The 22,257-nt window shown below is 39.2% G+C and overlaps 1 protein-coding gene across 1 annotated transcript in view; it reads right to left on the bottom strand.

Annotated features, from left to right (window-relative positions):
- Nucleotides 1–22,257, bottom strand: part of B3GLCT (beta 3-glucosyltransferase) — a 95,502-nt gene that overhangs the window by 4,770 nt on the left and 68,475 nt on the right. Inside the window, exons 12-14 of the mRNA XM_023621482.2 lie at nucleotides 21,835–21,934; nucleotides 15,463–15,582; nucleotides 8,653–8,797 (exon numbers count right to left, since the gene is read on the bottom strand). Of these exons, the coding sequence (XP_023477250.1) occupies nucleotides 8,653–8,797; nucleotides 15,463–15,582; nucleotides 21,835–21,934 (365 nt within the window). The remainder of the gene's footprint in view (nucleotides 1–8,652; nucleotides 8,798–15,462; nucleotides 15,583–21,834; nucleotides 21,935–22,257) is intronic.

The raw sequence follows: 22,257 nt of genomic DNA, 5'->3' as shown, positions 1-22,257 counted from the left end.
TCGCCCCGACGGCAGCTTGCTTCATCAAAACAGGCAAGCCAAGAAGGCAACCGGGAGAGGCTGCGAGGACGGTGGAAGTCACATCCTCTGTAACCTAATTCCAGAAGAGACATCCCATCGCCTTTGCCATATGCTATTGACCCACACTCAAGAGGAGCGGCTTATACATGAGTGTGAATACCACCAGGAGGGACCACTGAGATCTGTCATAAATTGCCTACCACATGGATTTTACTTCTAAAAAACTGCCAAAATGTTTCCACAGTGACTGTATTTTACACTCCCACTAGCAATGTACGAGAGATCCAGTTTTTCCACACCCTCGTCAACACCTGGTATGGTCTGTCCTTTGGCTTATGGCCATTCTAGTAGATGTATAGCGGCACCTCACAGTTATTTTACATTGGCCTAATGACTAACAATGTTGAGCATCTTTCCATGTGCTTACAGCCATTCAGATATCTTCTTTACGGGAATGTCTGATCAAATATTTTGCCCTTTTTAAACTGAGCAGTTTGTTTTCTCATGAAGTTGTAAAAGATTGTTACATATTCTGGACACAAGTCCTCTACCAGACACATGATTTGCAAATATTTCTCCCAGTCTATGAGTTTCTTTTTTCATTTTATTAATGATATCTTTTGAAGAGCAAAGATTTTTAAATTGTTATGAAGTTTAATATATGAATTTTTCCTTTTATGGATCATGCTTTTGACGTCATAATAAATCTTTGCCTAAACTAAGGTCACAAAGAATTATCCCTGCTTTCTTCCAGCAGTTTATAGCTTTAGCTCTTATTTTTATACTGTGATCCATTTTGAGTTAATTGTTGTGTATGGTGTGAGGCGAGGTTCTAAGCTCACTTTTTGTACGTGGAGAGATATATTTACAATTGTTACAGCACCATTTGTTCCATCTTCCCACTGCACTACCTTGGCATCTTTGTCAAAAATCCATAAATAGGAGGGTTTATTTCTAAAATCTCTATCCTGTTCCATTGACATACATGTTTATCTTTATACTAATTTCACATTCTCTTGATTATCATAACTTTATAGCAAGTTTTCAAATCATGAAAGTGTAAGTCCTCCAATTTTGATCTCCCTTTAAGAAACTGTTTTGTACTTCTATATAAATTTTAGGATCAGCTTGTTAATTTTTATAAAGGAGGCTGCTATGATTTTAGTAAGGACTGCACTGAATCTATAGATCAATTTGGGGAGTGTGGAGAAATAAAATTTCTCTGAATTTCTGTGTTCCTGAGCCTTAACTTTCTAGAAACATCTCACATCCCACGAGAATTGGATCTGTAGTCATTTGTCCAGTTAACTGCTCTGAACCAAACCGAGAGTAAAACTTCCCCTAACTCTTGGAGAAGGCCAATGGTTACACCCCTAAACTAGGCCCCTAGGTTAAGCCCCAACGTGCCAGAAGACCTGAACACTATCGCCCTAGGGTTACAGTTACACTTCAAGGAGTTACGAGGTCTCTGGAGACCTAACTGGCAGACCCAAAGGGCTGGAGCAAAAATGGGAAAGGGACAGCTGCTTCCTTCACCTTTGTAAGCAGAGAAAACAATTTTTCCTTGTCCCTTGCTTATGGGGTCTCTGGCCACGTGTGTAGGACAACTGACCTGGCTCTCACCGTATTGCCCTAGAGGTAAAAACCAGGTCAAAGGGGCAAGGGGAGTCGGGGGTGGAGGCAAGATGTGCTTATTATTTACTGTGAGGTATTTACTTTAAAAGTCTGTCTCTGATCCAGAACACTTCATGTGGGCATTCAGGATAAAATTATTAAAGTTAACTTTAAATGAATTAATAAATTCATTTAAATTAATAAATTCATCTAAAATGAATATTAAAAAATCAACAGGGAAAACTGTTATCATAGCAATATTGAGCCTCCCAATCCGTAAATATGGTATACATCTCTTCATTTATTTAGATCTTAATTTCTCTTAGCAACATTTTATAGTGTCAGTGTAATTTCTTTCTAAGATTAATTCCTAAGTATTTTATTCATTCTGATGCTATTTTGAATGAAATTTTCTTCATTTCATTTTGAGATTTCTAGCTGCTAAAAAATACAGATTGCTTTTCTATATGATCTTGTAGCCTGCAATCTTGCTAAACTCGTCTATTAGTTCTAGTAGCTTCTTCCCTTGGTAGATTCTTAGGATTTTCTCCACACAAGATCATGTTGTCTGTGGATGAAGACCATTTTATTTCCTCCTCTCTAATCTGCATCCTCGTATTTCTTTTTTTGCCTTATTACACTGGCTAGAACCTGAGTGCAATGTGGAATAAAAGTGGGGAGACTGGCCATGCCTGCTTTGTTTCCAATCTTCTTATTTTGTAGATTCACTTTATCAGGGTGAGGAAGTTCTCTTCCATTTTGTTGAGAGTTGTTTTTCTATTTGTTTGGTTTTTATCATGAAGGGGGACTAGATTTTATCAAATACTTTCTCTGTGTCTATTGAGAGGATCGTGTGGTTTTTATTCATTATTCTACTCATATGTTACATAACCGATTTTGGATATTAAACTAACTTCACATTCCTGTGATAAATTCCACTTCGTCATGACATATAAGCCTTTTTATATATTGCTGGATTCAGTTTTCTAATATTTTGTTAAGGATTTTTGCATCTACATTCAAGAGGAATAGTGGCCTATAGTTTACTTTTATGATGTACCATTTTAATCCCTTAGTTAATTTTTTAGCTGTTTTTTGAGTGATCGTCTTAGTGCTTCCTGTAGGGATAACAACATGCATCTTTGACATATTTGGTAAATCCTGGCCTCATAAAATGAATTGGGAAGTATTCTCGCTCCTCTAATCCAATTTCACCAATGTAGATAGGTTTAAGTACATTTTCTATGGCTTTTTTGAGACAGTTTTGCTAATGAGTGTGATTCTAGAAATTTCTCCATTTCACTCAATTTTTTTAACTTGTTGGCATGATTTTGGTAGGGTTTGTAATGATGTCCCTTTCTTCATTCCTAATTTTGGCAATTTGTATCTTCTCTCTTTTTCTCATGGTCAATCTAACTCAACGTTTACCAAATTGGTTTATCTTTCTAAAAGAACAAATTTTCGGCTTAACTTATTTTCTCAGCTGTTTTTCTGTTTTCTACATTGATTTGTGCTCTAACTTTTAATATTTCTTTTATTCCACTAAGTTCAGGTTTTAGTTGATATTATTCTTTTGCTTCTCAATGTATATGCTTAGATTAATGATTTACTATGTTTATTCCTTCCTAGTATGTGTTTAAAACTATAAATTTCTAATTACTATATAACTACACTCAAAATTTTTGATATGTTGTATTTTCATTTTCATTCCATTCAAGATATCTTCTAATTTTCCTAATGATTTCTTTTTTGACCCACGGGTTATTTAAAACTATGTTGTTTTATTTCCAAATATTTGGGGATTCCTTCAATACTTTTTCTGTTGATTTCTAATTTCATTCCATTGCTGCAAGATTTTGTATATTTTCAATCCTTTTAAATTTGTTGAGACTTGTTTTACAGCCTAGCATATGGTCTATCCTGTAGAATGTTTCATGTACACTTGAAAAGAATGTGCATTCTGCTGTCAGATGAAATGTTCTATACATGTCAGTCAGGTCAAGTAGTTAATATTTGTCTATTTCTCTTTTCAGTTCTGTCCATTTATGTTTCATCTATTTTGAATATCTGTTGTTGGGTATATACACACACTTATAATTTTTATGTCTTCTTGATGTATTGATCTTTTGTCATGAACTGTCCCTCTTTCTTCTCTAGCAATATTTCTGTTCTTAAAATCTATTGTGTTTAATATTAATATAGCCACTCAAGCTCTCTTATGATTAACTGTTTGCTTGGCATATCCTTTCTCATCCTTTCACATTCAACCTATTTGTGTCTATAAATCTAAAGTGTACTTGACTCTGATAGAGAAAATATAGTCAAATCCTGTTTTTTATACAGTTTGATAGTCTCTGCCTTTTGACTAGGGTGTTTAATCCATTTATATTTAATGTAATAATGGATATAGTTATATTTTCATCAGCCATTTTACCATTTGTTTTCTATGTCTCCTGTGTTTTTTGTCCCTCTGATTCTCCTTTATTGACATTTTTTCTTGTTAAACAAAATCTTTTAGTGCACATTTAAATCCTTTATTGATATTTTAAGCTTTATTTTTAAAGTTATTTTCTTGGAGATTGCTCTAAGAATCAATGTGCATCTTTAACTTAGATTAATACTGACTTAATTCCAATAAAATCAACTTTGCTATAATATAGCTCCATTTCCTTCCCCTGCCTTTGTGCTATTGTCATCATATATATTACATTTATCTATGTCATAAACCCAACAATATAGGGTTATAATTACTGTTTTAAACAATCTTGTATTTGTTAAAGAAATTGAGAAAAATATACATATATGGTTATGTGTGTTTATATACACCCATTTTTTCTTCACTTAATTATATATATATGCACATATATACAGATATGTATATATACACACAAACACATACATAGTCTTTTATATTTTCCCTCATATTAACCTTTTCCGGTATTCTTCATTCCTTCCTATATATTCCAATTACCATGTGGTGTCATTTCCTTTCAGTCTGAAGGATCCCCTTTAGTTTTTCTTGTAGGAAAGGTCTACTAGAAAATAATTCTCTCACTTTTTGTTTATCTGGGAATGTCTTTATTTCACTTCTGTTTTGAAAGGATAGTTTTACTGGATAAAGAATCATTGGTTGATTAGTTTCTGTTTTTCTTCCTGCCTTCAGCCTTCTATTATTTCTAAGGGAAATCAGCCAATAATCATTTTTTTGTTTTCCTTTTCATTAGGTTATTGTTGTTTTTAAGACTTTTCACTTCTTCATTGTTTTTCAACCATGTGACTATAACATGTCTACATGTGATTCTTTTCATGATTATCCTACTTGAGCTTTGTTGAGCTTCTTGGATCTACAGATTAATGTTTTTCATTGCATTTGGGAAGTTTTAACCCTTATTCAAAAAATTTTTGTCTAATTCTCTCTCCCTTCTCTTTCTAGGACTCCCATTAAATGTATGTTGGCACACTTTATGTTCTACCCCATGTCTCTGAGGAGGCTCTGTTCATTGTTCTTCAGTCTTTTTTTCTCTCTATTGTTTGGACCTGGTAACTTCTATTGATCTGATTTCAAATTCACTGATTGTTTCTTTTCCCATCTCAAATCTACTATTAAGTGCATCTAGCTAATTTCTCATTTCAGTTATTGAGTTTTACAACTATAGAATTTTCATTTGGTTCTTTATCATAGTTTCTATTTTTATATTAAGATTTGTTATTTGTTGAGTCATTGTCATCATATTTTCCTTCAATTCTATGAACACAGTTTCCTTTAATTCTGTGACTAGAGTTTTATTAGCTGCTTTGAAGTCTTTATCTATGAACTCCAACATCTGGTTCCACTCAGAGTCAGTTTCTAATGACTACATTTTTCCCTGAAGACATCTCTTTGCTTTTCTCACAATAATTCATTGGAAACTGGTTATTTTAGATAACGTATTATAGCAATTCACAAATCTTTTTATTTTTATTACTTTTTTTTTTTTAAGTAACTTGCATGGACTTACACTGTGGAATCTTTTTCCCTGCAGTGTGTGGCTGCTATCTCCTCTCAAGTTTTAGTTCTCATTTTTATTTTTTAGCTTGGCTTGCTAGAAGTCACCCCTGTGCCGAAATAGCTTAGCGGTCAACTTATGAAGTAGGCAAGGTTGTGCTCAAACACCTCGAGCCCACCAGGCTTCCATTTTTGTGTGGGTTGGAAAATACACTCAAAGCTTCAGTGGGTTTTCAAGTACGCCTTGGCGCATGACTGTCCCATGTGCATTCACATAGTTTCCCAGTGGAGAGCTTTCCTAGCCCTACTACTGCTTTCTTATTTCCAGGGTATTAGGTATTCAATTTCTGGCTAATTTACCCTTCACTGTATCTGAGACAGCAATCTCAGACCAGCAAAGGTGCAGGTTTTTCTTGTTTATTTCCTACCACGTTCGACAATTTTAGCTGACATTATCTGTGAGTTTTTCTCTCCCTCTCCGCATATCAAGTCCACCCCCTCAGACAGCAAGGCTGTTGTTTTTTCCAGCCAGGCCCATACTGTTGAAACAGCTGCTGCTCTCTCCACCCAAGCTGGGGTGGAAGAGGGCCAGGTGTGGGGAGCTTCAGGCAGAAAAGCCTCAGAAGGCCTCAGACTCTGTGGTTCTTACCCAAAATTGTAGCAGCTTTTCAGGAATAAATGCTTCTCAACGCTTTGGGTTGATTTCCAGAATTCTGAAATGGTTATTTTGACAGTTTTGTGCAGAAGATTCACTGGCCATTGCACACTGCCATACCCTTAGTGCCATATAATTTTGGAAGAACAGAAAGCCACATGTTCTAGATACTTTGTTACAAAGGGATATACTAGACATTCCTTGAAGCCCCCTCTTACACCTATGATTTCACAATAAGCTTCCCTGGCTAAAAAGAGACGGAAAGCGGTCCAGGCACCTCTGTATCTGAGACTGTTTCCAAATGCCCACTCTATCTCAAACTCATCAGGAATCTTAGATTTTATCTCTTTGCCTCATATCTCTTTCTCAACGTGAACAAATATACTGTTTGGATCAGTGTTCAAACATTACAAATGGAAAGTACTGTCCAAATCATAGCAAACTCTCTAAAAGAGGCTTAAGAATTGGAAGATACAGCAGTATCTGTTGGGGAGGATAGGTTTTAAGCCTATTTTACAATTTTGGAAAGGTTTAAAATTTATTACATGAATTAGAGAAATCAAGAGTTTTCAAGTGTGGGTAACAATTTTTTTTAATTATCTTCAAGGACTTATGTTTAAAGATTATTTTCCTTCTTTCTTTTCACCTTATCATTTTATTTACTAACGTATTCTTCCCTAAGTAAAAAAGGCTGCTATAAAAATCTAAGACTATCATATTAACCAAGATAAATTATTTCCTTTATACACCAATGTTTTAACTACCCTTACTTTTCTGAGCAAAACATGAAATACAGCAAGAGAGAGAGAGAGAGAGACAAAGAATAACTTGCTTTTCTAAATCATCATAACACAACACATAGGCTTAAAATGGGCAAGCCCTTTTCAAGGTTTTAAAGGATGGATAAGTACCTTCTGACTGGTACCAGAAAGGAAGTTTCTCATATATTTCTTACTATTAAACGTCCATTTTATCCTCCCTTGTGGTCCTCAAGAATGTAGAAATGAGTCCTGCCTTTCTTTTCTTGAGGAAAATTAGCCCTGAGCTGACATCCATGCCCAGCTTCCTCTTCTTTAAATGTGGGATGCCTGCCACACCATGGCTTGATAAGCAGTGCACAGGTCCACACCCAGGATCCAAACTGGCAAACCCCAGGCTGCTGAAGCGGAGCATGCAAACTTAACTGCTGCACCACCAGGCTGGCCCTCAGTTCTGCCTTTCTTGATAATGCAAACACTTTCTTTGCCTTGTTCAAGTTATTTTCTATGGTGCTATTCCTGTCATGCTCAATTTTTTATATTGCTGTGACAGCATTTGCTACTGTTTAGTAAATAAGGCATGAAGACTGTATTTTCAATATAAGGGAGGGCACCTAAAATACACATGCGTTCATACATTTCAAATTTCAAAATGCTTTGAATTTCTTGAAGGAGAGCGTTAAAATGGGTGTGGGCTAAGGTTATTTTTAGTGCAAGTATATCTGCTATTCTTCTGATAATATCAAGAACATTCACTGACCTGATTCTTAAGAAACTACTAAAAATAATGCAGAAGGATTCCCTTCTCCAATCCCTAACTACAGTACGATGATGCTATTAGCACCAACCACCCCTGGTAAACATCACCTCATCTTTCTTCATATAATTCCCAGAATATATGCTTACTGAGACTATATTAAAATTTAATAAAGTTTAGCCACTCAGTTTAATAGCAACCAAAGGGGAGAAAGTCCAATAAAAAGGCAGCCAATGGACAGCATAAAAACTGAGGACAGAGGCCAGCCCAGCGGCGTAGTGGTTAAGTTCACGCACTCTGCTTTGGTGGCCTCGGATTAGTGGGTTTGGATCCCAGGCATGGACCTGCTCACTGCTCATCAAGCCATGCTGTGGCGGTGTCCCACATATAAAGTAGAGGAAGATGGGCACAGATGTTAGCTCAGGGTCAGTCTTCATCACCAAAAACAAACAAACAAACAAAACTGAGGACAGTGCAGAATTACATACATTTAGTGGCCAGCAGGACCGTACTAGGTCAATTCTGTATATTTCTAGATAGCACCTCATAATTTTTAAATACCATCAATTTTTTAACTCAAAAGAAAGAAGAAAAGAAGCTTTTTCCTGGTTCTAAATGCAAGGACACTGGTCAAACACCATTTTGTTTTCTAAATGTTTCTCCCTTCCACCTTCATGCTGTAGACGGCACAGCATCAACCCTCTGGACAAAGAAGTCTATAAGGATGCCCCCCAGGAGCCTGTCCACATAGTTCTTAAGATTGTTTCCAGAAGAACATGTGAAGAGAAAGAAGTAGGATCCTTAAGTGAGAAGAAAACGCCCCTGTCTCCTTCTGAGGCAGGAATGAAAACATTTTCCTCACCTGATGGAAGAGAGGGCTGTGTGTCACGGGGATTCCCAGGCCACTGAAGCACATGCCCAGGACCATGTCATCGGGAGCATCATTGCTGTAGCAGCGACACTTACTGGCAAGAAGTCTCCTGATTGCTTCTCTGCTGAAGACCATTCTAGTGGGAAGCCAGAGCAGACAGAAAGGGATTAGAACAGCTCCCTGAGACCACAAATCAGAAGAAAGAAATACAGTTCAGAGGCCAGCTTTCCGATAAAGATAAAAGACACTGACATCAGCAGGATTTTGTATTTAACAGTTATTCCGGAGAAAACATTTTTGTGCTTTCTATGAAAAGAAAATCACTTTGAAGAGAGATTTACCTATTTAATAGGCTATTTTATTTCTTTACACATCTCTTGCAAACTAATACTATGCAATGTTCTTTTTCTAATGTCATTGGAAAATTAGAACAATTCTTTAGTTTCAACACTCTCAGTGAAATCAATAACAAAATCTGCCAGCATTCCCAGCAGGTAGATGGGCCCAGAAATACTAGGTACCCCACTCACACAGATGATGACCGACATGAGATCAAATCTAATTGAAGAAACCAGGCACTGTGCAAGTGATTCCAGTCTACAGAAGCTTCCTCAGGCTGATTTCGAGAAAGAGAAAGAACAAAACTGAGAGGGAGAAAGAGAGACTGACTTGCCTCTGATAGTGCAATGACACTACTTGGCCTGATATGCTGGGTACTCTCTGGTGGGACTCATGCTCATTCCTGCCTTTCTGTGCTCTCCTCAGCACTGAAGGAGGCTAGAAACTTTAAAACAATATTTTCCAGCCTTTGTTGCCGCTGAGTCCTGGCTTCATTCCGACAAAGAAGGGTATAATACTGGGGGAGGCTGTCTGCTTCTGGCTCTGGCAGTCTCTGTGGCAGAGGCAGATGACAGTGGGCAACTATAGGCTCCAGCAGAGCTGGCATGCGGCAGCAGAGCATTGGTGGAGGTCCCACAGCAGCAGCAGTGATCCAGTCCTGGGTCTGGCTCAGATGCCATGTTGGGACCCAACAGCAGCCTGCACAAATGGGCTCCAGTGAACAGCACATGCTTTGCTCCTCCAGCCTTAGGGGCAAGAGCAGCTTTCTACAGTCACTGAGCTCTGGCTCAGACCACCCGCTCCCTTTTATTCTTATGGCCCCTTGCAATACTTTTGTACCAAGTTCCTGCAATAAACTCTCCTCTTTTTAAAATATAGATTGGTTTCTGGTTTCCATTCTGGTCCTTAGGTTAGTAATGAATCTTCTTGTATCATGAATAACTCAATAGCTCATAGGGCTGAAGGGACTAATACGGTTCACAAGCTCATTCCCAGCCAGCAAAGACTTTCCTGAAGGCAAAACTATCTAATACGTATCCGTGTATTCCCAGAGCCAAACACAGGGCCCTGCACACAGAAGGCACTCAATCAAAGCTGGAAGCATCAAACAAGTGAGAAGGAAGCTGCCTTTGCAAAGATCTTCTTCCCGGGGGAGGAAGAGTCCTATGAATCAGTGGAAGAGGAAGGGAGAAAGGACAAATGGCTTGAACACAACTTGATTCAAGGACGTTGACGGCAGCTCAGCTGGGCTCGGTCCAGTGTAGTTTAACTAACACCAGTGACCAAGCACTGGCAACGCAACAAAGGGGAAGACACACTCCTGGTCCTTGTTAAGATGTCAGAGGACACGATGAAATGTGACAAGAGGAAAAAGAAGCTCCTCACGTAAGATGATACAAGGAAATACGACTGTACGAGAAGAAGAAAAAAAGTTCTTGTGAATGATACAAAAAGGAAAACCCCAAGTTTGAAAGCTCACATAAACTGCCTTTCTCTTAGGCCTCACACCTAAGTGGCTGAGTCAAACTCCTGCTCAACTACCTGACCTAGGAAAAGGGCCTATGAGAGGGGACATGTGTCAATGATACATAGACACTTCCCTCAAGTCATCTATCTGACGCTACACCAAGAAAAACTTCATAAGTATACTAATTGTATTCCAGTCAGAGCAGTCATCTTGCTCTCTTAAACCGTATTTAAATAAAAATGCTTTCATCTTCTCTTTTGCCAGCATGTAGTAGAACAAAAAAGAAAAGAAAGGCCTTTTATTTTGGCCATGCTCTGAAAAATTACTTTACAGGAAGATAAAATTTAAGTGTGAGATTGTTATCGGTAGTTTTTTTCTATTTTTGCCTACTCAGACAGAACAGTCTTACACTAATTATTCATATAAACTAAGTATATGTGGGCCTTTAATAAAACTTGTTTATCAGTATGCTGACGGTTCCTTTCAAAATAAAGTTGCCTCCAAAAACGGAAAATTACGAGACGCATCATAGCATCTCTGTCTGCCAACGTCTAAATATTAAAAAGATGTTGAGAGGCTATAAGACTAATAATTTGGCTTCCTTTAACATATAATATACTAATTTGAAAAATAAGAAAAACTGAAATGGGAGGCAGGGATGTGCCCAAGGGCATCCATGCAAATCGAGAACACATTCAGAAGACAAAGCGCATCCAAAACACGCCCGCCCCCTCCTGGCCTTCTAGCGGAGGAGCAGGTCATGCTGTCTCTTTGGGTAACAGTCCCCATGGCCCCTTCCAAGAAGGCTGCCAAAGAGACTAATGACATGCCGGTCACAGCTTCCTATCCAAACATATATATTTTCAAAAAAGAAAACAGTTATTGAACTAATTGTCTTCAAATACCTAAACTTTCAAGGAGTAAGGAACGACGTGAAAAACAGACACTTGGATTCAAATAGTGCCCAGGTCTCATTTTCCAAAAAATACAGAATACCTGCCCACCCGGGATGGGAGGCCACACTCCTGGCTCAGCTCTGGTAAGTGGGGCTTAAGAGGGTGATTTAGGGCAATGGTTTTCAAAAACTTACTGACTATAAACCACAGTGAGAAAACAAAAACACATTTCGTATTGCAACCATTTATGTGTTGTGTGTATGTATAAAACTGAAACAAAAATATCACATAACAGTATGTACCCTTACTACATGTGATGACACACTATGATACTTCTATGTTATTCTATTCCATTCTGTATTTCATTATTTTAAAATGATGGTTAGGACCCATTAATTGGTTTTACAAGCCACTGATTCATCCTGACTTGCTGTTTCAAAAAGCATGCTGATTCTTAAGCTGGATCATCAGGAAAGTCTACTGCAATGCTAGAGAAACTTTAACATTAGGATGCAGCTTTTATCAAAGGTTGACATAAGAGACAACGTCATGAGGAACGTTTCTGCATCTTTGTAAAAATGCTATTAAAGACAGAATATTACACTGGTCAGTGTTAATTATGCAAAGATCAACGCTCAGTGTTCACGCATTTGTTTACTCATTTACTCATTGTATCTTGTAAAAAATGCGTCCCTATGCTAGGAAGTAAGGACATAATGAAAATGATGCCTTCAAAACATTCATAATTTAGGTGGAAAATCAAATAGTAAATAGGCAATTAAATGATAATGGTTTGCACACTATGCTAAGAAAGTACATTAGAAAGGCATCAAACCCAGACTGCAGAGGCTAGACTAGGCCGAAGGCCCCCAGGAACACAAAAATGATGGCTGTATCGAGTGCAAAAGAACGAGGAGGATTAGCCAGGTGACAGAGGCGGAAAGTTGGGGTGAGAGAACAGTGCTATGTAGAGACCAGCAGATGCCATATCTTGGGAAAAGAGAAAAAAAACAGTGCCTCTGAGGAACTGAAATAAGTTCAGCATGAATTCTTGAAGATGAGGGTGCAGGTGGACGAGGCTAGAAAGACAGGACAGCATCTGCCAAGACCACGGAGGCCTGGGAAGCCTTGAAGAGGAATTGGGATTTTATTCTAAAGGTGATGGGAGGTTATAAGAGGATGCAAAAGACTTCCACTCCTGTGGTAAGACAAAAGAAAAATCAAAATAAAATAAAAATCCTATTGATCTATTGAACTGTTGAGGAGAGGTGGATGATATGAGGCCTAGATGAACTAATTTCCAGAAGATGAATCCACTATGGCAGCTTTGAGGGCAGAAAAGTGGAAGAAAAGGTCTGCTAGAGACTTTGGCCCCAAGACAGTGGCCTCGGGGGCTCCCAGGGCAGCTGCGGATCAGGCAAACTAGAAGAGATTAAAAGTGGGGCCTAATCCCTGATCTACCTGGCTTCTGCTGAAATCTGAAGGATTATCTCCTGGGCTTAGAAGTCAAAAGTAGGGAAGGGTTCACACTCTTGGGAAAAATAAAAGCAATAAGAAGTTAGTGAAGGCCTGTGAGCAGGGCAGTGACAGATCAGACATGCTTTTAGAGAGGCCTCCGACCACAGAGTGGATACGGCATAGAGTGGAGCAAGATGAGCAGCAAGGAGACCAGGAGGCTGGGGCAGGGACCCACACGAGAGATGCTGGTGACTTAGACTAGAACTGTGGAGGGGGACACAGAGAGCAGTATTAACGGAAGAAATATTTAAGAGACAAAACTGACATGACCTGGTGATTGAGTCGACTGCAGGACAGTGGGGAATGAGGAAGGAAAAGGGTGAGAGCTGATTCTCAGATTTCTGGGGTAGGAACTCACCTATGCTGCTATCTTCCCTGAGAGAGGACCAGCCAAAACAGGGGCTCAAGCCAGAGAGGATGCGGTCAGCATGGGAGGCGTTGAGTGTGATGTGTCTATACATCATCACAGCGGAGATGTCCTTTGGTAGGGGGATACGTGACTCAGGAGGTCAGGAGAGAGTTCTAGGCTGCGGATAGAGATTTGGGTGCACTCAGCATAAAGCCAGGGGGGTGGACAAGGTCACCCAGGGAGAAGACAGAGTGAGAAGAGAAGGGAGACGAGAAAAGATGCCTGGAAAACAAAGACATTTAAGGGATAGAAAAACAGAACTGAGAAGGCATGAGCAGAAAGGTAGGAATAAACAAGGATAGGATGGTGTTCTGGAAAGCAAGAGAAAGGAGTGTTTCCAGGAGTAAACAGTCGACTTTGTCAAAGGCTGCCAAGAGGTTAAATGAGAGAAAGATTGGGAGTGATGCATCTGATTTGGCTGCATGGAGATCACTGGAAACCTCAGCAAGGGAGTTCAGTGGAAGGCCAAGCGTGGAGGTCGGACGGAAGTGGGAGCTGAGAAGTGGAGATAGTGAGAGCGGTGAATTCTTAAGATGTTTTGAAGGGGAGAAGAGATGGTGTGGCGGCAGGAAAAGTTTTACTATGGGAAAATTGGAGGTGGTGGGAAATATCCAGTGGCAAGGCAGAGGCTGAACACAGAAGAGGTGAAAGGAGCCATCTTGGTGGTTTAGCTGCAGCTGCCAGGGTGTGGGAAGGCAGAGCAGTGGCACTTATGCAACATATCTGCCAATCCACACTAGCCCGTGAGCTCCAGGAGGTATGGAACTGTGGCTTTCACTTGCATTCCCAGGGCTAGCCTGGTGCCTGGCACTCACTATGCTTGTTGAATGAACGAACGACCAACTGGAACAATGAAAGGCAAGGCTGGTTAGGTAAGGTAAAGCGAGGTTTCAGAAGGACTCAAGTGCCTGTCTCAGAAACAACAGCTAAATCCTATAGGCAAGGAAGACAACAAGATAGTTGTCTTGCAGAAAGCACACAAAAAGTGACTTCTGTGTTAGAAGTATATATATAAACGCATACACAAACGACAAGGTCCCTTTCAAAAGTGGAAAGTTCTGGCTCAATGGTTGGCATGCCTTAATCCTTTATTGGGCCCAACACCTCAGCCAGAAAACTAACTGCATTACCCGTAAGGCTGCAAATAGCTTGAACCATTTTTTAATGAAGAGGTCAATATCCCTCAGTCCTGCCCTTTAGTGTCTTTTCAAAGGCCTAGCTGGCCCCCCATCTCTTGTTGCTAATGACCCCAGGTGAATGCACGCCACTGCTCAACAAAGAAGAGTACTCCTGCTCAGGCCTCTTCTCACTATGAAAGAGCCACTTCCATAACCATGCTGTATTCACCACTGAATTGGCTAGTACAAACCAGAACCAGAACACCTGGAATATGACTCTCGACGTCCTCCAGCAGGAGCTGCTCTGACCTAGGAGATTGCAAACTAAGAATATAAAGTCCCAGCCCTTCAGAAATTTACCATCCAGCGCCTAAAATGTTGCCCGGCACACAATGGACATTAAACAAACACCTGTTGAGTGAATTTAAATTATTATAGTTGATAACTTAAGATTCACCCTAAATACCCCAATAGCAGAGACTATAGAAATAATAGAAAAGACTAAGGGCTCAATTTACCCATATGAATCAAATTAAAATGTTTGCCCACAAGAGACTGGGCATACGCTTCACTTAAAAATATTGATTTTTAACTGCTATTTAAAACCTATAAATCCTACAAAAAATAACACTTAATTGCTTAAGTCTAAACTTCTTTACCATTATTTTCCCAAATGTGATTTATAAACACTGGAGAATTTAAAAGTCTAAAGACTTGTTTTCTGAAATTAAAATCTATATCCAATTTTTTTTTCATTTAAACAGACAATCAAAACTAATTGGCTTCCTAGAAGCAATCATTACAATAGAGACATTTCTACCAAGGACCTTGACATACATTTTTCTATTGTCTCCTCACGGGGTAAAGTATTCTTTACTGGGAGTTCTTTTCACGTTTAGCAAATTCAATGTCCCTTTCCTATTTCGGTGACAGCTACCATTTGCAAAGCACTTCCATATCAGCATAGATGCCACTGCCCCAGACCCACCTCTGCACCGTGGGAATGGCAGTTTAATGTTGGGAGTATTTGCAGAAAGCCATGCTCATAGTTACCCTCCTCCGCCCGTGACGTAGCTGTAGCCGCCAGTGCCCAGGCCGTAGCCGTAGCGCTCCCCCAGAAACACGGCTTCACTGGAGTCGTAACAGCTCAGCAAGCGCTGGAGCCTGGAGATGCTGAGATTCCAAAGGGGACATAAGCAACAATCAGTTCATTCAAGTGTGTTTCCAGAGTAAACATTTTATGGTTCTTACATCCCACTGGTTATATTAAGGAATACTACAATAAAATCACTTACAGATGGAATCCAAGCGATTTACAGAACTGGATTTTTTTTTAAAACAAACAAAAAAAAGAATCAGTGAACACTTTGCATTACTGGAGAGAGGAGAGAAATTGAGAAAAAAGAGGCTTACTCCTCAGTTTTAATAAGCCCCTGCCAGACGTGGATGCTGAGTTTGTGTGGACAGGACAGCAGGTTACCACAGGAAAGGTGGTTGGTCTACCAGCTCACCTCTACCAGTCCTGTGCCCCAGCGAGTGTGAACTAATCCTCGTCTCTTTTCAGATGTCCTTGGTATCTTTTTTAAACTCCTGATGGCCAACAAGGGAGTTTTTGGGCTACAAGTGGGGTCCACGTCAGCATGTGGCCGGGGTGGGGAAGGGAATTTGGGTGGTGAGGCACTTGGGAAACCTTTCAAATATAATATGCAATTATGCTTGTGTTCCCTCAAGTGAGCCAGCCTAGACTGTGGGCCTCTCGGGTCTATTTGTTTCTATCTTCTGACGCCTAGCCTTCTTTGTCATGTGTCAACAACGACAGCTTACAAAGGGCAGCTTACAACGACAGCTTATCCATGGCTGGTCAGAATAATGCTTGCAACTGTGGCTGCCGTAAGGATGAGAAAAAAGATTTCACAGGAAAATAAAATCTAGAAGTAACTTTTTAAAGCAAAGACAAACGTTGATGTTAAGAAAGGCTAGTTTTTCCATGTTTTAAGAACTTACACCACTTAAAAATGCCTTATAGAAAGTCAGTTCGCAGTTTCTCCTAAACTAGAGCTTTCTGTCAGACACGACCACATCCTAGGTTCCCTCAAGATATTACTCAGCGTTCCTCGAAAAAAGATTTTCCACGGTCAATAACTTCACACTGACTATTTTTAATGGGTTCAATAAACTTCAATGTCTCTCAAGCCCGTGATTCACGAGCATCATGCGTCTCCAAGAGGTGGGTATGACATCAAGCATTTCTCTAAATTATTAAGCATGAATTCTTTTCTCACAGAGCAATATTAACATCTAGAACACCAGTGTTCTAGAGTCTCACTTTTCCTCTCTTTTTGGGGGTAGGGGTGGCGTCAAAGAAAACAAAGTGGAGATGTACAAGAGATCATCCTTCCCAAACATGCTCATGCATCTTACAAATTTTTTTTTTTTTTTGGTAGCAATAAAGCTAAAGCTGCAGGTGAAGAAAACAAACAACGCATGAAAACAATCTCTTACAAGTGTGGTGCTAAGAGAGTCGACAAGTTTGCCAATCAGGTTTATATCTGTCTGAAGGTCAAGGTCTCTCGTAATGTTGACAGTCAGAATGGCCAGAAAATGTTATCTTTGGAAACGATCCTGTTTGCGGCACACAAGTTAAACACTCTAGGCATCTGGTTTGGAACCAGCCTTTAGGAAAGCATCTAATAAGTGTGCAGGGAAGGGCCAGGGAGTGAGTGGATAACTAGTAAAACACCATTCGGTTACGGAGAATATATTCGTGAAGATCTCTAAGGAAACCGCAGTCTTTGGTTGATAAAAGGTTCTGTAAAAGCTCAAAGCCCTCTGGGGCAGATTTATGTCTACTTCATGATCTGAGAAGAAATGAAAAGTATTTCTCTTCCTCCTGAGTATTGTAAAATTATCAATTTAACCCTCAACCTCCAAGTTCTGAGGTTAAAATAACTGAGATTTTATATCTCCTCTGGATTTCTTTTCCTTGTAACATTAACCATTTCCATATTCAAAATATTTTAAAGCTGAAGAATTACAAACTGAGTCTGACAACTATCATATACCTCATATTTGCCAAAAACTGGAAATGTGGCTGAAGGAGACAGATCTCCAATTCTATCCAAGTGGATTGGCTACCGACCCAAGAAAAGAACTTCATTTAACAATCTGTTACCGTTTAAGGCAATTTTGAGACACAGAAAGGAAGAAAAACAGTATGGCAACACTTTAAGCACTATCAAAATTAGATTAATACATCTTAGTGTTGCATACAGATTTTAACAACATAATACTGATTTTTAAAATCCAGATGAAGTTCCAATCTAACCTTCTATGACTTTTATTTTTTAACTTTTTATTTGGAAATAATTTCAAGATTATAGAAAATTTGCAGGAGTAGTATAAAGAACTCCTATATACCCTTTACCCAGATTCACCAATTGCTAACTTTTACCCCATCTGTTTTACCATTCTCTCTCAATCTCTCTCTCTAGATAGACAGATATATATATGGATATACATACGCACATATATGTGTTACATATACAGATATTTGTACACATATGAATGTGTATGTGTACATATGTATGTGTACATATATACTTGCGTTCTCTTTTCTGAAATACCTGAGAGTAAGCTGCATACATTATGCCCCTTTCCCCCTAAATACATCAATGTGTACTTCCTAAGAAGAGGAAAAGTTAGGAACTTTAACATTGATACAATAAGCTTCTTAAAAAGTTAAACGTACACCAACTGTATGTCCCAGCCATTCCACACCTAGGTATTTGGCCAAGATAAATGAAAGTAGGTGTCTATACACAGACATGTACACAAAGATTCATAGTAGCCTGAATTACAATAATCCAAATCTGGAAACACAATGCTTATATCTAAGCTACCACCATATTCCAAATTTATCAATTGACCCAATAATGTCCTTTATAGTGTTTTTTTGCCCTCCAGTACAGGATGCAGCCCAGGATCCCTCATTGCATTTATTTATTGTATCACTTTATTCTCCTTTAATCTGGAATAGTTCCTCAGCTTCCTTTGTCTTTCATGACATTGGTATTTTTTAATAATAAATGCCCCTGTCCTTTTTTAATAGAATGATCCTCATGTTGAGTTTGTCTAACGTTTCCTCATGATAAAGTGCAGGTTATGCATTCCCAGTCATGGTATTTTATTGGTGATGCTGTGTCTGGCACATGATGTCCTTCATTGGTAATATTCATTTTGATTACCCAGTCAAGGTGTTGTCTGGTTTCTCCACTGGGCTGTTGCTATTTTCCCTTGCTATTTCTAAGAGTCTCTGGGCAGACACTTTAACACCAGCAAATATCCTGGTCTCATCAAAATCTACCCCTAGTTTAGTTTAGTTTAGGAGCTTTCTCTCCATAGAGCACAAAGAAGGACATGTGAGGACACAGAGAGATGGTGGTCACCATCAAGCCAAGAGAAGAGGGCTCAGAAACCTACCTTGCCAGCACCTTGATCTTGGACTTACAGCCTCCAGAATCGTGAGAAATAAATTTCTGTTGTTTAAGTCCGCCAGTCTGTGGTATTTTGTTACGGTGCCCAATCTGACTAATACACCGCCCTTCTCCCCCATTTATTTACTTACTTACTTATCTATTTATTATAAGCATCAACTCACTGATTCTTAATTTTAATGGTTCATGAGTCATTATTGTCCTTAGTTATAATGATCCTTAACTTGTCTCAGATTTGGCTAATGGGAACCCATTCAAGCTCGCTTCTGTGTCCTCTCGACATGCACTTTTCTTTCCTTTCTTCTTTTTAAGACATCCTTACTTTCTGGTATAAAAAAGACTGTTTCAAACATCCTCTTGTATCTTCCTTGCCTCAGCCTTAGGATCAGGTATTTCTCAGAGAAAGCCTAAGTCCTTTCAGTGGGGAAAGCAGCAATACTAGTTCTGGTCACTAGTTGCTCATTGCTACTGGGATATCTTTGCTTCTAGTCTTCTTTAGCAGAAAGAACTAGGAAACATGTATGGACACACACATGCATTTTAGAAATCATGAGTCTAACAGAAGGTATGAGTTCTTACAGATTTCTCCACTTCCAATCTCCCCTCATAGGCCATTTCCTTGACCTGCCTCATTCCACACCCGTATTTCACTTCATTCACAGTGAGAATCCTGGCTCTCAACAATATTACCATTTACTCAATCCTATGATGTACCTAAAATCATTTCAGAATTGCCTCACCTACACCACTACAAAAATCAGACCAACTGAAAATTCAGGGTTTGTCTGACATTCCTCCCCTCTCCCCACACCTGACTGAAGGGCTACAGCATCTTCAGCAGTTACTTGTGTTATACTTTTCCTTCAGCATGATGATGTTTTCATTTGGGTCATTTGTTTCAGTTTTCTCTCCATCTTTGTTGATTTTTCTCCTGTCCTTACTATTTTTAATATTAGCATGCTTCCCAAAGCCAGAGAAGTGTCACACCCTCCCTACTCCATCCACCCTCTTGGCCCACCCAACCTCTTTTAGAAAACAGCCACATGGTTATCTGGTTTATCTGTCCTCCTTTTGTTTTTGGAAAGATAAGCAGACATGGGATGTTTTATTCCTTCTCATTCTTACACACAGGGTAGCATACTAAATATACTCTTGTGCACTTGCTTTTTTCATTTAATGATCCTTGAAATCACTCAATACACTTTGTTGTTTTCTTTTTTGCAAGGAACCAAAGTTTTGATTCATTAGTTTGATCCTCCTTTTCTTTATTCTATATACCTCATTATTTCTGCTTGTATCTTTATTATTATTTCCTTCCTTGTGCTTTTTCCAGCTTTTTGAGTTGGGAATTGATTTTTTTTTTTTTTTTTGGTGAGAAAGATTGGCCTGAACTAACAACTGTGCCAATCTTCCTCCACTTTTTATGTGGGATGCTGCCACAGCATGGCTTGATGAGCAGTGCGTATACTGAAGATTGATGGTACAACTGATGCAGTTACAGATGCAATAAATGCTGCACAAATGTTGCTGAAAAGGACATCATTCCTGGAGGTGGCTGTGCTCTGCTTTGATGCTCACAGTTGTGCTTGGGATTCAGTGAGCTTCTTGGATCTGTGGGTTTATAGTTTTCATCAAATTTGGAAAATATTTCTTTAAATATTTGTCACGTGTCCCTTCTGATTTGGGAACTCCCAATTGCATATATAAAGGCCACCTGAAATTGTTCCACAGCTCAGTGATGCTCTGTTCCTTTTTCTTTATCTTTGTGTTTCAATTGGATAGTTACTATGCAATGTCCTCGAGTTCACTGATACTTTCTTCTGCAACGTCTAATTTGCTGTTATCCCATTCAGTGGATTTTTCACCTCACACAATGTAGTTTTCATCCCTAGAAGTTCAATCAGTCTTATTTACACCTTTCAAGTCTTTTTTTTTGAACATATGGAATAGAGTTATACTAACTATTTATTAGTAACAACTTAATACCTGCTAATTCTAACACTGTATCATTTATGGGACAATTTCAATCAACTGATTTTTCTCCTCATTATAGGTGAATTTTCCTGCTCCTGCACACCTGGTAACTTTTGAATGGATGCCAGACATTGTGAATTTTACCTTGCTGGGTGCTGGATCTTTTGGTGTTTTTATAAATCTTCTTGAGCTTTGTTCTCAGATGCAGGCTAATTACTAGGAAGCTATTTAACCTTTTGGGGTCTTGCCTTTAAGATTTGTTAGGCAGGACTGGAACAGTGTTTAGTCCAGGGTTAGCCATCTCCCACTATTAAAGAAAGATTCTTCTGCATATTCTACCCAATACCCTGTGAACCAAGGGTTTTCCAGTCTGGCTGGTGGGAACAGGTACTATACTCAGCTCTGCGCAAGAGTGTTGGGCACAACTCCTTCTAATCATTTTGACTGGTTCTTTCCCCAGCCTCCAGTAGTTTCCTCACACATATGCACCAATAAGTACTCTACTGAATTCTTACGGAGAGCCTCCACAGATCCCCAGTGTTCTCTTTCTGTGCAGCTCTCTCCTCTCCAGTGCTCTGTCCTGCAAACCCTAATGGCTCTGGTCTCCCAGACTCTCAAATTCATCACTTCAACTTAAGGACTTGGCCAGGTTCCACCTGGGTTCCCCTCCCTGAGCAGTGACCTGGACACTTTCATAAGACAGTTGGCTGGGGCAGTTGCAGGACTCACCTCATCTGCTTCATGTGTCTCACAAATCATTGCCCTTTATTGCTTCATGTCCAGTGTCTTAAAAATCCACATTTCATATATTTTGCCCTCTTGGGGGTTGTTTCAGAAGTAAGGATAGATCCAGTCCCTGTTATTCCATCTTGGCCAGAGGCAGAAGTAAGCATCACAGTCTCTGAATGTGACTATATGCAGAATTTAAAGCCACCTTGGGATGAGAATGATTCCTTACCTTATTAAGGTGTCATCATCCACAATGACTAACCATGCTATTTTGTCACGGCTATGATTCAAAAATCTTTCCAAAATGGCAAATGTCTTTCCACAATGACCTAAGAAAGGTGAGAAGAAAACTTACAATGTATTATTTTCTTTAAAATAGATATAATTCATTTTAAATCATGTTTTTTTTTAGTTTTAAAGTTTTAAAAGTAAAAGCTTAAATGCTGACATGCACCTTAATAATTTGAAATTTTAAAAATTAGCCTTTTCTAATTTTCATAGACAGAGTGAACCAGTGGGAACTTTAGAGATTATGAGTCTAAACGATTCATTTCACACATGAAGAAACGAGGCCTAGAGAGATGAGGGGAATTACACACAGTCACTTTGAGGCAGAGACAGCACTAGTATCTTCGTGCCAGACAAACAAGAA

The sequence above is a fragment of the Equus caballus genome, chromosome 17, assembly GCF_041296265.1.
Source record: "Equus caballus isolate H_3958 breed thoroughbred chromosome 17, TB-T2T, whole genome shotgun sequence".
In the NCBI taxonomy this organism is placed as follows: Eukaryota; Metazoa; Chordata; class Mammalia; order Perissodactyla; family Equidae; genus Equus; species Equus caballus.
This window is presented reverse-complemented; position numbering and strand designations above follow the sequence as displayed.